This window comes from Mesocricetus auratus, unplaced genomic scaffold (genome assembly GCF_017639785.1).
Source record: "Mesocricetus auratus isolate SY011 unplaced genomic scaffold, BCM_Maur_2.0 Super-Scaffold_6730, whole genome shotgun sequence".
In the NCBI taxonomy this organism is placed as follows: domain Eukaryota; kingdom Metazoa; phylum Chordata; class Mammalia; order Rodentia; family Cricetidae; genus Mesocricetus; species Mesocricetus auratus.
The window spans coordinates 81,924,563-81,941,360 of NW_024429184.1; the positions used below are offsets into that span (position 1 = coordinate 81,924,563).

Consider the following 16,798-nt stretch of genomic DNA (forward strand, 5'->3'; position numbering starts at 1 on the left):
TCTGCCTCCAGAGTGCTGTGTGCCACCACCCCCAGGCTAATTATAAATCAATCTTAAAGACTCCTTTATTCTTTTTAACCAAATGGCAAAAATTGACTCCAATCAAATCAATTTTGCAAATGGTGTAATATTTTTGTCAACCATATGTGGTCTTTCAGAAGGTAGTTTTAATCAAAAGTTTAAAACCTGTACTTTCAGGCTGAGGAAATGAAAGGCTGGCGAAGCCTGCTATGAAAGGATTTAAGAAAGCCCTCAGCAGCAGTGATTACTTGGAATGCCTGTTCTGGGTGTAGAGTGAGGCAGGCCCAGAGAGGTAGATCCTTGGAGCTCTATGGTCAGCCAGTCTACCAGAATCAATGAGCTCAGTCAGAGACCTCGTCTCATAAAGTAAGGTAGACAATGACAGAAAGATAAATGTAGACTAGAAATGACATATTTAACATCAAGGAGCATGTGTGTATGTAGACAGTGACAGACAGACACACTCTCATGACACTACAACCAAGAGCATAAGTTAGAGTGGGGAAATTCGATAAGAAAATTTTAAGTAATTCCTTTTGTGTAAGACTAAATGATAGTCATTATATGAAAAAACACCAAGGAGAATACATTCAAGTTAATGGAAACAAGTCTTTATTAAGTAACTTTTAATATCAGAAAAATAAAACTCTTATAATTCTCTTTACAGCAAATATATAATATCAGTGCTTTGGCCATCTTAAGTTAAGGGCCCTTTATCATAAAATATATGGTTTTAAACTTTACTCAAATTGAATTTATAATCCCTATGACTTCCCTACATATACATAACAAAAGAGTGTAGTAAAATTAGCAAATACTAAACTATATCGATAATTTATCATTCTTAGTTTGTGGTTTTTAGAAACAGTACACGCACCTAATATATGTCGATTCCTTGGCTTATTAGTTGCAGTGTACGATGCAACAAAATATAAAACACATGCTTGGTGACATTTGTCCATATCTACAAGACGGCAGCTAGAGATTAAGAATTCAATACTGACAATTAACTATCCTACAAGCAATTAGCATTACATCATAATATGCCATCAAGGCAACTTTTTTATACTGAAAAATCAAAATAAAAACCGTTATTTGTAAACTTTATACGAAATGTAACTCTTCAAGTGGAAATAAAAAATAAAGTTTGTCTATTTACTATTGAATACACATAAGATTTCAATTTTTGTTATACTGAGAAAAAAAGCTCTTTTGTGTTGGGAAAATAATGCTTCAAAAAATAATTAGTAGAAAAACCCACCAGTATAATGTTTTGTCCTTTCAATGCCAGCAAATTTGGGGACATACTGAGGATGAAGTTAAAACATCCACAGGTGAAATGTACAAGTGTGTTTTAAAGAAATCTTTGTTGTGATTGGAAATAGGTTTGAAATGAAGTAAACTGATTGGAGGTTGTCAGAGCTGCTTTCATGAATTTATGCCAAGGGCATTATTATCTCCCTCCCCATCCCCTACATTACTAAAAAATAAAAATATATTTATAATGTGCAAGACAAATATGGATTGAACATAAAATGTTTCACATTTTGATCTACAGTCTAAATATTAATAGCTTGATCAGACTAATGAATGGAATGTTCGCATTCTCAAAATTTTCAGCCAATATAGGTGCATCCCAAAGCCCATCCTGAAATGGGAAAACCCAGGCGGCTATTTCCACATTCACCAAGGGAGGCAATGGGTAGGAAGGAATTCACAATCAAAGACAATTGTATTCCTGATCCACTGAACACACCAGCCTTGAGCAGCACTCTGGGCGAGATGAAAGTCAATGTAGCAGTTTTTGTCCCAAATTATAACCAGTGATCTAGTAAACTGCCATCAGCCCTATTATTACTAATAAGTAATCACAATGCTTTAAAAAGTTACTTGCAATCCTGTAGAATTAGGCAGAAGTTGTAAAATAAAAAACAAACCTGTTTTGTCAAAACTGGCAGTGTAAAGAAGGCAGCACTGGAAGTGTCAGTCATCTGTAATGCCAGGCACCCTCCATAAACTCTTCATGTGGCTAGGCTTTGGGACCCACTGACTATAATCTCAGATGTATACATTTTGCTCATAGGTTACACAGCACTTCAGTTTTAACAACTCTTATACAAGCTATGTCTCTGAGTCTATAAGATAGTATTAATAATTCAAACCAAACTGATAGACAAGAGACCACTTAGGTTTAGTGTTACCATAGCAGCCTTTTATAAGTGTACTAACAACTTTAGCCTAATCCCAATAAAGCCTGATAACAGTCATAAGAATTCATTAGGAAGTTTACTGGGGGTACCATTATACCCATGCCTTTACGAGTCCATATAGAGATATAGTATTTATGTATATATATATAGTTAAGAGTGAATTTGGATTGCCTGAGTAACAGCTGTCTGGCAAACTGGACATGATGGCGTTCTCTTTTCACAGATCTTGTTGGCACATTCCATGCAGAAGAGATTGTGGCCACATGGAACTAGGGCAGCAATAACTTCATTCTCAAAGCAAATCACACAGTCGTGCTTTCTTCTTGATTCTGGAGGTGAGCTAGAGGTGGAACCACCATTGGAAGAGGAGTAACTATTGGTACCATTAGAAAAAGCAGGGATGTATATTGGAAGGCCAACATGGTTGCCTGTACTAGGTGGGTCGCTCCTAACCCTGCGAGCAAGTGGGTGTTCTATGCTCTCAGGAAATGTAGGAGACAGACGAGGAGTTGATGGCTGACTTCCTCTACGCTGAGTCTTCATGTTACCAGAAGGATCACTCCCAAAGCCAGAGAGTGGGTTAACTGGTTCAAATGGAGTCCAGATAGTTTGAGCAGATGTTGGTAAAGAGTCAAAGGCAGGAGAGTCTACTGCAAGATCTTCTGAGCCCACAGATGGTAGTGTATCTCCAAACCAAAAGTTTCCTGTACTAAATGGGCTTGTTGGACTAAAGTCAGCCAGCCTATTGCTTCCAAAATAGGAATCAGTGGAACCACTTCCTAGAGAACTAGAACTATCATTTCGATAGTTGGACATCATTCTGGCACGGCTAGGAGGAACTGGATTGGAAGAGAGCCATGCAGAGCCAAGCGTGCCACCTTCAAAGCTCACATCGGTACCATTATAATGAAAATCATTTTCTTCATTGAGCTCTATATAGTTTCCTGTACGCATGGCGATATGCATTTCTATTTCTTCCCGTGCTCGATCAACATTTTCGGGCATCCCTGTCACTTCAAAGACTGGCTCCTTATCTCTGCTTGGAGTTACAATGTATGTGTGGGTCTGTTGCTGAATTCTCTTAATTGTTGCTCCTTTTGGTCCAACTACTAGTCCTACCACACGATAGGGAACCCTGACTTGAACCGTAGTTTGACCAGGCAGATTAGGACTACAGGATAACCCTCCCAGCGCAGGGCCATTTTTGTTTCGAGATGCACGAATCATAGAGAAGTGCTCTGCAGCCGAGAGGATTTCTCTTTTGGCCATGGCAACATCTTCTTTCCGTCCAGTGACAACAAAAATGGGCTCTTCACCACGAACAGGTGTCTTGATATATGTGTTTGTCTTGGCTCTCAGTGCTTTGATTTTACAACCTGTTAAAAGAAAACATTTCAGGATCAGTATCTACTTTAAAAGTATTTGTAAAGGCAAGCCATGAAAAGTTCTTTTCAAACTAAAAGCCCTTTAACATGCTTTAACATGACTTTGTAAATTCTACTGAAAGCAACATCCATGGCCAGTGGCTATCTTTCTTCAGAGCCCAGTTAAATTCTAGGCTTAGTAAAAAACAATTATTTATTGCCATCTAGTTAATGATAGTTGTACTCAGGCAAATAAAATTTGTAAATTAAAAACTAGCTTGAATATTAAAATGTGTAATAAAAAAGCCTTTTTAAAAAATATATGGGGAGACAACCACAAAAGTGTAGGATTAAAAAAAGTAATGCACAATGATTTTGTGCCTGCTGTAAAGTTCTTGATCCATTTGAGGAAACAAATATTGCAGACTCATGGGAAATGACTAGAGGAACACCAGCTTTAAATCTAAACTGAAAGCTTTGGTTCCCAACCCCCCAAGTGTACATAAAATACAACATGGGAGACACATTTACTTTTTTATAATCAATTCTTAAGTTTAAATCAACTGTTTTTGATCACAGAATTATAGTACCAATTATGCAGGTTACATAAATCTCCAAACAAATCTCTGTAGTTTTCAAAGAAAGTAACAAGCAGATTCCCAGAATATATTCATTCTCATGATTATATCATACCATTATTTTCTCAAAAAAGGTGGTGCTATATATTGAGTATAGGAGCCACAATTTGGGCAGATCTTTTTTCTTAAGCTCCTTTCCCCCTCTTGTCTCTCAAGTCATTAATGGGTAAAAACTAAGGCTTTATATAGTTAGATATAATTGAGCCCACATGCCTACAACTCCAAATGTCTCCAACCTTACTCCAGTTATTTCTCTTTATTTTCTCTAGTAAGATGATTTCTCAATATAGCAAGGGTTATGGTCACTTCTTTGCACAGAGTATTTTACTGGTTTCTTGATAGTCCAAACAATATGGCACACAAACCATTTCTTCAGCTGGTTCTTGAGTTTTTAACTTTCATTTTTCCTATACCAATTCCTCTATTCTTTTAAACTCTATAGTACAATACTTCAACCTATGGTACATTCATGCTTTCTTGTTTCTATGACTAAAATCTTCTTTTTGCATCTTTAGTTCCAGCTCTGTTTTGTTCAGCTCTGATTAACCCTCTGGTTTTGGTTTAGGTACCTTGTCCTCAATAATGTTCCTTCTCTGCTATGGCTATGTATCTATCTTCTAAATTACCAAATCAGGAAATTGACTATCCATATATACTACTTGGTTGCCATGTATTATTTATGGAAAGGAAGGTTGTTGATTTTCTGTATTAGAACACTGGGCCTTTCTTATATGTTATTTTGGACCCAAATCTCCCTTTAATCCCTGGCCTTCAAGATATTCACCTTCTGGTCCCATACTGAAAGGAGACTGTCCATGCAAATTAAATTACAGCATATTTAAAAGAGCTTAACCTACTATGGAACTTCTGGATCCTAACCACAATCAATCAGGGTCTTGTTCCTCAACTGTGGAACTTACAAAGAAATGGCTACCTTTCCATTCTGGGTCCTAGATACATTACCATGAAAACCCAGTCTCAGGTTCTCTGAAACCAAAATGTATTCAAGCACCAACGAGTGTGACATCACGATGGAGCAACTCTTCCTCAAAGAGCTTTCCCAGGTATCTTATTATTTCCCTTTCATTTTATTTAACTTTTAGAAATCTTACTGCTGGCTACATAGTTTAAGAGAACAAGGAGAACTTAAGAACTCTACTACTAGACAAAGAAGAAACAAACAATGCTCCTAGCTGTAGGGCTCAAACCAAAAATTTAAGGAAAGCATTTAATTTAGTACATTAGGGCTATTTTGGTGGGGGATCTATCAAGAAATCACAAGCAAAACATATTACTGTGAAACATGAAAACCTTTCTAAATGCTACAGTAAGACTACATCTACAGTCAACTACATTAAAATCAAATGGGTGATGGTTACTTTTGAATAAAAATGAGTTAGAATTGCTTTTACTGTACAATAAAAATGAACTGGGTGATCAAAGTAATTTATTTTTGTCTCTATACAGTCAAATCTTCCTCATAGTAGGTATTGCTTGGGGCTGAGAATTGAGATCACATCCCTTGGACAACATGCAACCCACAGAGATGCCTAAGAAAATCTGAAAGGCAAAATACTTCAAAGATTATGAGTATCATTCAGTTACACAAGTTTACACTCCAGGCTACAACTTGGTAAGAAGGCAGCCTCCTAAAACCTCATTCCTGAGCTGCAGCCATGGCTTGGTGGGTAAGAGCCCTTTTGTTGCATAAGCATGAAGACTTAAGCTCAAAGTCCCAGTGCTATGTGAAAAGTCACTGCAGGTACACTTGCAACCCAGTGCTAACAGAGGGTGGCAACAGGAGGATCTCTGGAGTTTGCTGGTTATGAGCTTAGCTCCAAGTTCAATAAAGAGATTGTATCTCAAGGAAAAAGGCTCCTGCACATATGGGTATATAACACACCACATAGAAAAATAAAACCTCATTCCCAGTAACAGACAGCTCTGGTTCATCCTGCAAAAAACCAGGCAATTTTTAAGTTTGTCTCCTTTGATCTTTTCTAGTACCAATCAACAGATAATTAAGATACCTTTCTAAATAACTACTGCTGAGGGCTGGGAGAATAGCTTAGTGGTATAGTGGTTGCCCAGCATGCAGGAGGCCCTTAGGTTCAATCCCTAGCAGTGCACACGGCACACTCCAACCAAGACAACAACAATAACAAAAAACACCACAAAGACAGTATGAGTAACTGTCAGTTCTAACTTACAAGCATAAGACACCTATTTGACCTATGGTTAGTACTAAAAATTTAATGACTAGTCAGAGAAAAAAATAGGATACGCTAGCTTTGAATCACTTGTGATATAGGAAGGCCATTGCCCACAAACAGTAATGTATGTTGGTTTTGCAGAGCAGGGGAAGGCAGTAAAACAAAGTCAGTAAGACCAAGCCTTTTAAGCCACAGAGGTAAGCACTCCTCTCCCTAAATTTTATGACAGTTCAACACAGACTGTAGGGAAACCTCACTACATGGCTGCTATATGACATAAAGATATTGAGTTACAAACATGAGTTCTACAATCACATTATGAAGATGAGGACTACTTGAATAGGTAGTTTTCAAAAGGTGAAATTAACTTAAGGAGAAGTAACAAAATTTTATAACGTCTTTGTAGGCAGAGAGGAAAAGAATGAGCTTTATGGAGTATCTTGAATTCCTGTTTAGAAATTCAGATATTTAAAAAAAAATAATGGAAGAATTGGTTAAGTCCAGAGGTATGCAAAACAGAAGCAAAAGGGTAATGATAAATTGTGGTATATTTTAAAAATAATTGCTGCATGGCAACAGCCATCAAAAATGCTAAAAAAGTAAAATGTTTACAATTCATCTCACAAGCGGCTAATTTCTCTCTTGCAACCCAAATGTCTCCATTATAAACACTAAATCCTAAGAGACAAACAGGAAAAAGAAATAGCTTACAGAAAAGCAAACAAGTAGCTTTTAAGATGGACAATTTTTTCCCCCAAGACAAGGTTTCTCTGTGTAGTCCTGGCTGTCCCTGAACTCACAGAGATCTTTCTGCCTCTGCCTCCCAAGTGCTTAGATTAGAGGTGTGTGCCAGCACTGCCCTGCTAGATGGAAATTTTTATCTATGCAGTAACTAAACTAATTTTCCTACATACTGCTGTCAATGTCAACATTGTAAGACTGAAAGTGAAAGTGAGAGGAGGAGACCACTATTTAGTTGGTCAAGGTGGACAATTGTTTAATTCAGTTTGTATATCAAAATTATCTTGTGCCCCGATAATCCCGCTCGTAGAGGTGATCCTGCAGTAATACTGGTATAAGTGTAAAGTACTCTCAGTATTTTATTACTTATTGCTTGTGTATGCATGAGGCTAAGACAGCTGTAGAATGGAATATAATGTATTCATAAAATTGGTCAACTTGTAGGCCGGGCGTTGGTGGCGCACGCCTTTAAACCCAGCACTTGGGAGGCAGAGGCAGGCGGATCTCTGTGAGTTCGAGACCAGCCTGGACTACCAAGCGAGTTCCAGGACAGCCTCCAAAGCCACAGAGAAACCCTGTCTCGAAAAAAAAAAACAAAAAACAAAAAACAAAAAAAAAAAATTGGTCAACTTGTGTACTCAAAATATAAATATGGATAGAACATATGAATAATATCTTACTATTTTTGTTCAAGACTTTTAGCTATCATTGCTGTGATTTTATATCAGCAGGATAAATGATTTCAAAAAGTCAAACTCAAATTTGCAAATCTTAAATGTACAGTCTACTATTTGTTTTCTTATAGCTATAGATAAACCCCAAGTTGTCCCCTCCCTCCTTGATATAACAAAACATTCTATCTCAATTCTCAAGGCTGAGACCTCTAAATAAAGGGAGGCTCCGTTGGGAGGTGGGGTAGAGGTTGCTCACCCCTTTAATCCCAGCACTCCGGAGGCAGAGGCAGGTGGATCCTTTGAGACCAGCCTAGTCTACAAGAGCTAGTTCCAGGACAGCCTCCAAAACCACAGAGAAACCCTGTCTTGAACCCCCCCCCAAAAAAAAAGAAAAAAAAAAGGGAGGCTCTCTGCTTTTGGGATTTGGAAGTAAGAGGAAACTCAGCTCTCAAGCCATGAGTTATAGCAGTATCAACTTTGCTGTTTTGCACGTAGCATTTTAAAACTAACCAACCAAACCATGACTCTTGTGTGTTCCCAATGCTTCTGTGGACCATGTGTACAATGGGTTGTATTCTTTTTATCACGGGTTACCATCATTAATGCATAAGGCCTCCAGATTCGATTATTTTGAAGACCACCTTTTAGTTCTACGAAGTATGACAAGATATAATTGTCGACAAAAGAACTGGTGAGAAGTGGAAGAGTCACCAAGAGGAGTTAGGTTCAACATCCCATTTGCAGATGGAACTTTCCAGATTGAAACTGACACTGTAGTTCTGCTCTATGGTCACATAAACCAGAGACTCTAAATACATCTATAAAGATGAACTTAAAAAGTCAATCTTTTTTCTAGTTATCAGAAAGATACCTTGGATATCTAGAGTAACTGTACAAACTGTTTACATTTTTCTTAAATGAGTGGTTAATTCAGATGGTGGTAGAAAGACCACATGGCCCACCTATACCATCTGTTCCCATTTTTCAGTTAAAAAAAAAGCATGACAGGGGCTGGGGAGATAGCTCAGTGAGTAAGGTACTTGTTACACAGCATGAGGACTGGAGTTAGATCCCCAGTAAAAAGCCAAGCATGGTGGCATGCATATATAATCCTAGTCCTTGTGGAGGAAGAGACAGAAGATGGCTGAGGTTTGCTGGGTAGTGAAGCCAGATTAGTCTAATTATCTCAAAAAATAAGGTGGCTGGTTCCTGAGGAGTAAAACCCCAACACCCGATGTGGCCTCCTGACACTTGCACAGAAGAAGAGAAAAAAATAATGTATGATAAAAAAAATTGAACGACTGTTTATGTTACTACCAATGGAGTCTATAGTTAATAAAAATCGATCTATAATGAGTTGATTATCTTTCCCTCAAAGAAGGTAGCCACAACATGTGTAACAAGTATGGTAAGCAGAACTTTTGTTTGTTTCTGATGGAGCATTCTAGTACACAGCCCAGCCTGGCCTCAAACTCAGACAGACGAGTGCCACATGCTTTGCTGGCAGATGGAATTTAAGATGACCCTCTGCTTCCAGATTTGCAGGTTAGTGGTACATGTCTTTAATCCTAGCATTTTGGAAGCAGAGGCAGGTGGTTTTATGAGTTTGTAGCAAGTCTGGACTTTATAGCAAGTTCCAGGCCAGCCAAGAGTGCACATAATGAGACTCTGTCTTAACAAAAGAAATTCCTGGCCTGAGTTAAACACAAATTTAGGTACTCTTGGAAAGAGGTTTTATAGATGTAATTATACCCGTGGGAACACACAGAAGGAGATCAGCTTTATTGCTTTAAAACATGAAAGAAAGCTTCAAGGGCCCAGAGATAGAAGGTGAAGAACTTGCTACACATGCAGGAGAACCTCAGTATCCCTGAGGCTAGCTAGCTAGAAGTTAATAATCTAGATGAATCAGTGAACTCCAGGTTCACTGAGAGATCTTGTCTCAAAAGATAAGGTGGAGAGTGATTGAAGACAAGACCTAACACTGATCTCTGCCCTCAACACATAAGCACAGGCCAACTTCAAAGACATTTTGAAAAGAGGACTAGTAAAACTTTTTAGATGTGTTTTTTAGTATTCATGTGGGTGTATGCACACATTTGTGTGTACAGGTGCTCAAAGAGGCCAGGAGAGGGCATAAGATATCTTGGAACTGGAATTATAGGTATTTGTGAGCTCTTAAAGCAGGGCGCTAGGATTTTCACCCTGGCCCTCATTACAGAGCAGCAAGTTCTTATTTGCTGAGCCATTTTTCCACTCCCAAACTAGTGACTCTAAAATTCACCCTTAAGTATGTTAGAGAAGTAGTGTAAATATTTATTGAAAAAAAAAGCTATACTTGGGCTTTTATCAAAGCTGCAACAGCAAGAAGATGTAAATTAGACAGGAAAGAGTTTTTCTTACTAGAGATCTTATGCTCATACCCTTTAAAAAATGTTAATAGAATTCCAGAATTACCAGGCTTGGGATGTGGTTGAGTGATAGAGAACTTGTCTAGTATGTATGAGTCCCTGGGTTATATCTCTAGCACCATTAATAAACCAAAACAGTACACATTTTAAGTGAAGCCAGTTATCTGGAAGATTCTCTTCTAGTTTACCTTAACCCTTTGCTAGAAGTACACACTATAAACTTAAAAGACTGGTTATTTTAGGTAAAACACTAAAATGAAAATTTTAGATTTCATCTAGAGTTTGACAGAACGTAAAAGAAACTTATTACAAAAATTTTACACATAGGGCATAGCTGGCATGTACTCAACAGTTCAACGTCAGCCTGGGCAATACAGAGAGACACTTCTATCTAAAAAGTTCATTATTTTACCTTATTCCTTATAGAAATTGTCATCCTGTACTTTAAATTGCACACTGAGTTTATACTACTGACATCTTAAATTTTACCCTTACAGTACAAAGTAGGGGTTTTGGAGAAGTCACAACTGAACATGGAACAGGTTTTCTCCAAAGAGAAAAAAAAGGAGGCTTAAAGGAAGTGATTTGTCCCAAGTTACTGGTAACTGTGATGAAGTTAACATCAGAGGAAAAGGCAAAGATGAGCGGTATGGGGGAACAGTGTCATGACAAATCCTTTATGCCTAATTTCAACGGCACCTGTGATTTTTAGTAACAAATTCTCTAGTATTTCAAAGCAAAGTCTTTCTTTCTTACTATTTCATGCTACTATGCCTGGTCAAGTAAGTCTTTCCTTACATGCAATGATTTGTAGTCTTCTGCTTACTAGACAAAGGCAATAACTATACATACTTAACTGTCCTAAATTCAAACACTGGCGTGAAAGATTCTATAGTTACTGAAGAGTTACATAAAATCCTTAGAATTGGTCACAGACAACTATTCAAACAGCATTATGCTATGCATATATTTAATTTAGCTGGGTTTGGTAATTCTAGTACTAGAAAATTACTATCTGGGTGTGATATAATATGCTTGTAATCTCAGCACTCATAAAGCAAGGGCAGAGATCTGGAGTTTGACTTGGGGTGAGCCTGGACAATATGGAGACTTTCCCTCAGACAAAAACATTAAAAACAAATAGCTTAAAGGCTTAATTATCAAATTGAATTTTCTGGCCTATATCCCCAGAAACTTTTTTTTGTTGTTGTTGTTGTTTTGTTTTTGTTTTTCAAGACAGGGTTTCTCTGTAGCTTTGGAGGCTGTCCTGGAACTTGCTCTGTAGACCAGGCTGGCCTCGAACTCACAGAGATCCATCTGCCTCTGCCTGGTGTACACAGCAAGTTCCAGGACAGCTAGGGTTGTTACATAGAGAAACCCTGTCTCAACCACCCCCCCAAAAGTATCCAGAGTTGTATGGTAATTTACCTTTGATACTTAAATGGATTGTAACAACTGAGTTAGAATAAAACCTGTTGACTTGCCAACAACTATTAATGTCTTGCAAGCACTACACTTAAAAACAGACATATTCTGTATTTATAAAACAAGATTTTACAATACTTTTAGTATGTGTGTATCTGTGCATGCCCCTATGGAGGCTGGAGGTTCATGATGGATGTCTTTCTTTATGGTTCTTTACCTAGTTTGAGACAGGGGGCTCCTATGGAACCTGGAGCCCTGTGCCTGGTTAGACTGGCTGGCCAGCATGTCTCAGGGTCTTCCTGTCAGTCTCACAGAACTGGGATTACGGCTCTAAGGCACAAGATCTAGCTTTTTATGTGGCGCTGGGGATTTGAGCACTGGACCCCCTGAGGATCTTCTCAGCCTGAGACTTAATTTTGATGTCTATATTTAAATTTTTTATTAATATATCTCTCTAGTTCCTAATTTATAATATAATCAATAAATTTTATTACACTATTAACAATATTGTTATTTCACAAAATTAAAAACATACTCAAGGGTGGAAATGAGAGGACAGGAGGGAGGAGGAACTGGGATTGGTATGTAAAAAAATAAGACTGTTTTTAATTTAAATAAAATTAATTTAAAAAACACTTAAGAAACACAACAGTAACAAGAAGACCAATTTAACATGTACAAAGGCCATATGCTCCTGGAAGTAAAAAAAGGAGTTCAAATGCTCTGCCAGTTTTTATCACCATTATAAGTGGTCTGGGGAGAAGAGGGATGAAGAGAAGGCTCAGAGGTTAAGAGCACATACTGCTCTTCCAGAGGACTCCAGTTCAGTTGCTAGCACCCACATCTGGTGGCTACGGCTCCACCTCCAGGGGGATCTGACTCTAGTCTCTGCATGCACTTGCAGTCAGTCGCTCACATACACAGACATAGACACATAATTCAAAAAGAAACGTGGTCTTGGGGTTGGAGAGATGGCTCAACAGTTAAGAGCACTCAGTTGCAGAGGACCTGGGATTAGTTCCCAGTACCATATGGTGGTTTATAATCATCTTTAACTCCAGTTCTAAGGGACCCTACACCCTCTTCTGCCTCTTGGGGCACACGACACTCATAAACATAAAATTTAAAAAAAATTGGTCTGGGGATAGGTGTAAAGGCACATGTTTGTGCTCAGTCACCAGGCTATATGTTATTTGAAAGACAACGGAACAAGGGGCTATCTGCAAGTTATGTACATATGACTCAGAATTCCATTTAACCTATACTCTTTGCTTCAGAGCTGAAGTTATGAATGTCTCCATTTGTGACATAATTATTTCCAAAACCAATTAAGAGATGTTAAATAGAAAATTAGGACGTCAGGTAACAAATAAGATGGCAGGAAAGGCTAATTCTTAAGGATGAATGTTTAGCTCTTCCAAAGCAAAAAAAACCAAAACCAAAACAAAACAAAACAAAAAAAACCCTCAAAATGATTTACCTTTTTTGTTTGTTTGTTTTTATAGACAGGGTTTCTCTGTGGCTTTGGTGACTGTCCTGGAACTAGTTTTTGTAGACCATGCTGGTCTTGAACTCACAGAGATCTGCCTGCCTCTGCTGGGATTAAAGGCGTGGGCCACCACCGCCTGGCTATGATTTACCTTAAAAAAAAAAAAAAAACTCACTTTAAAGAAACACCCACTGAGCAGCTACTCTACCACTCAACTATATGTATCCCTGTCCCAATACCATGCATTCATTAGTGTACTGTACTTGGTACAGGAATAAAAAATAGAAAAATAGCTTATATTAAAATTTCTATTATGATAATAATAAAAAACCTATTTAGGACAGCTATTGTCACAAGGAGAAATTTTCACATAGTAAAAGGACGTGACCATTAGAAACCCTTAGTTCTCTATAGAAGTGAGCAAATACAGGCTTTATAACCACGCTGCTGGGGTTGTGGGGGTGGTAAAGGGTCAATGATCCACTAGTTGAATGGTGCAAAACAGGAAAAGGGCAAGACTTTCTGACCTTAAGATTAAGATAGAAGGTGGCATACTTTTAACAGTACCGGCAACTCTGGGAAATAGTAAGTGCAAGAACAGTCAGCAATTTGTCTCCATGCTCTAAGACATAGATGCCTATATCCTTATTAACCAATAAGCACAGCCCTAAGAAGAAAAACTAAGACATTTATGATGTAATAGTCAAAATAAAAACCATGCAACTTAAATCTGTATAAACACTACCAATTTACAGTTAAGGTGCTTAAGGATGTAAACGACAAAAGTTCATGTTAAACTGGCAAGCAAATGAACATAGAATTAAGTTGTGTTATGTTTTCCAGTATGCCTTTCAAATCTCCATATTCCACAGCCTCAACAATCACTTCCAAGGCCCTTTCCATCACCCTAATTTACCAGACCCTAATCATTAACAAAATTTGGGCGATTTTCTCTAGCAGGTACTGATCTATGTTGTTCAATACTTGCATCCTTGTTTGCAAAGCTGCATCCTCCAAGGGTCATGTTCTCACGTGCATGATTTGTTTGCCTTGGCGTAGTTAGTACCGCCACTGTCACATTACTTTAGAGCCCTTCTACTACACTGTTAGTTTCTAATAAGGAGCAGAAAGTCTGTCTGAATCAACTTCAAATTCTTGGCTTACTCATTACCAGGCCAAAAAAAAAAAAAAAAAAAATCAAGCACTCAATGATTTTTAAATCAAAAGCCATCTCATTCTCTATAAAAAATGCATTTTTATTTCATGTACAGAAAACAGTCTTCTCACGATCTATTATCCTGATCAGCTCCAACTGGCAAGTCAGGCATATGAAACTGATTATAGTCAATCTGAAACAAGCTATTTTGTGCCCAGATATCATACAGGCTTTTCTTACCAAAATCCTAGCAAAGAAGCAAGCCACCTCTTACGTGCGAAGTCACCGCCTCAACAATCTCATTATTTATGTGTACTTTAGACCACTTGGGAAAATGAGATCATTCAAGCAGCAGTGCCACGGTCTCTATTTGTCCTCAACAGGAGGCATGTATCAACCAGGCCACACCATGTCGTATCACGGCAGCAGCAGGTAGTTCCCTTTTCGTAAAAGGGGCAAAAGTTGCACCTAAGCATATAGAACCTTCTAAAAATGTCGGATACAGAGGTACTCTGTACACCCCCTTCCCCCACCTTCACAAACCTACTCCTGGAATCTGAGACATAGGTCCTTTGTCTGAACAATGTGGGAGGAGTCTGTCTGCAGACCGGGTGTGCTGGCAAGTGAAGAAAATTTATCGAAAACTGCACTAATGCATAAAGTTCCTTAGTTTCCTAACTGCCCAGTTTTCCCTTCACCGTACAGGCTAAAGTGTTCTAAAAGACTGACAGTGTATCTTTTTGAGAAGAGCAAAGTGTCCACTGAGTACCTGAGACCCACAGAGTTGGGGTGCTCTTCTAAAGCCAAGTTTCTGACTAGCGGAGGAGGGAGGTGGCGATAAGGCCGCCTGAACATCTCTTCCCTCCCGATTAGGTTCTTTGAAAATGCTGCCTCCATGTCGGTCTATTTCTCCCTCATCTGCACAAGCTGTTCTAAGGAAGGGTGATCATTTTTACAGGCCACTCGGCTAACACAAACTTGCCACTTCGAAGCTCTCGGGAAACAATACCGTACCCACAACTTCTGACCTGACCTTTTACCACCCTGCTGAGGTTTCTGGTGCCTGCCACGACAGCCTGGTGTTCCACGAGTACGCCGAGTAAAGTGAACACTACTAGACACGGTGGCCCGAGAAACTTAACACTTCTTGCCAGGCGTGGGGTTTTGGAAGGTGACCCACCTCCTCCTCGGCGACCCCGCGGTCCCTCCCGGACCCCCTTCTCGGTGGCCTCTCCGGGTTCGCTTTTCCGCCGCACGCTCGTCTTTTCCATCTCCCACCCACGCCCAGGGCCGTGCCCAGATGGACCTCGGCGCACTCACCCTGGCGTCCGACAATCTCGGCGACATGCTCGGAACTGGGCACGGGGACGCACTCGGTGGTGTTGACGCTCTTCCTCCTCAGCAGGGCCGCCTGCTCCCCGTTCAGAGCGGCAGCGGCGGCCCCGCCACCGCCGGGGCCGTAGGCGTGGGACAGCATCGCCGCCATCATGCCCTGGGCATCGTCCCCTCCGTACAGCACCCCCGCCGCCGCGGCCGCCGCCTCCCGGGCATCGAAGCCCGCGGCCGGCAACAGCACCGACCCCAGGGGCCCGCCCGGGATCGACTGTGTCTGGGAGGCGGTGGCCGCGGGCGGCGACAGCAGCAGCAGCGACGGCCGGTCCTCCTCCTCAGCCTCCTCCAGCTCCTCCTCCTCCTCCTCCAGCAGGTCTCCGTCCAGCTCCGCTTCTTCCCCCTCCTCCTCGTCCTCCTCCAGCTCCAGTTCCGCCGTCTCGGAGGTCGCCGGGCGGCCGGGCGGAGCGGACTCCTCCGGAGCCAGCCCGGCCGCCCGCCGGGCCTGGCACTGCGCCGCCGCCGCCGCCGCCGCCGCGGTCCTGAGCGCCGGGGCGCCGGGCTCCGCCGGGCTGGGGTCGTCGAGGCCTAGCGCGGCCAGGCGTTCCCTCAGCAGCAGCCCGTCCCCCTCGAGCTCCGGGCCTCCCGCGGGCGGCGGCAGCGGAGGCGGCTGCGGCAGGGGGGCCGGGGCCGCCGCCAGGGCCAGGGCCGCGGAGCTGCCGCTTGGCATCGCGGCGGCGCGCTGTCAATGGCGGCGGCGGCGGCGGGCGCGTCAGGCGCTGCGGGCGGCGGGCCCCATGGCGGACAGGGCCCGGGCCCTGCTCAGCGCGCAAACACCTTTCCTCGGGGGAGGCGGCGGCGGCGGCGGCGCCCGCGCCCCGGGCTGAGGAGCGCCAGGGCCGCCGGAGCGCGCGAGGGCGGGGTGGAGGGGCCGGGGAAGGAGCCGAGCTGGGTAACTAGGTGGGTGGGTGGGAACGACAGCGGCTCCCCTCTCAGGGTTTCTTTTGTTTCATGGCCTTAACCAGCCCCCGGCGCGCGCGGCGGCGGTGGCGACGCCCCACGCCGCTCTCCGAAGGAAGCCGGCGCGCTCTGATTGGCTGCTTTTAATCTCCGGGAGCCCGCCCTCT

The 16,798-nt window shown here is 41.4% G+C and overlaps 1 protein-coding gene across 1 annotated transcript; it reads right to left on the bottom strand.

Moving 5' to 3' along the window:
• Positions 1-610: 610 nt before the first annotated feature.
• On the bottom strand, positions 611-16,458 carry Mex3c (mex-3 RNA binding family member C). The gene is made up of 2 exons (XM_005074608.4): positions 15,663-16,458; positions 611-3,607 (listed from the first exon to the last, which is right to left on the bottom strand). Exons 1-2 carry the CDS (start codon positions 16,399-16,401, stop codon positions 2,382-2,384), a joined length of 1,965 nt encoding a protein of 654 aa, XP_005074665.2. The 5' UTR covers positions 16,402-16,458; the 3' UTR covers positions 611-2,381.
• Positions 16,459-16,798: the final 340 nt, after the last annotated feature.

Coding starts and splice junctions, on each gene's coding strand:
- Mex3c (XM_005074608.4), bottom strand. CDS start 16,401: ATGCCAAGCGGCAGCTCCGCGGCCCTGGCCCTGGCGGCGGCCCCGGCC. Junction 3,608..15,662: donor CGAGATTGTCGGACGCCAGG/GTGAGTGCGCCG, acceptor TTCTTTTAACAG/GTTGTAAAATCAAAGCACTG.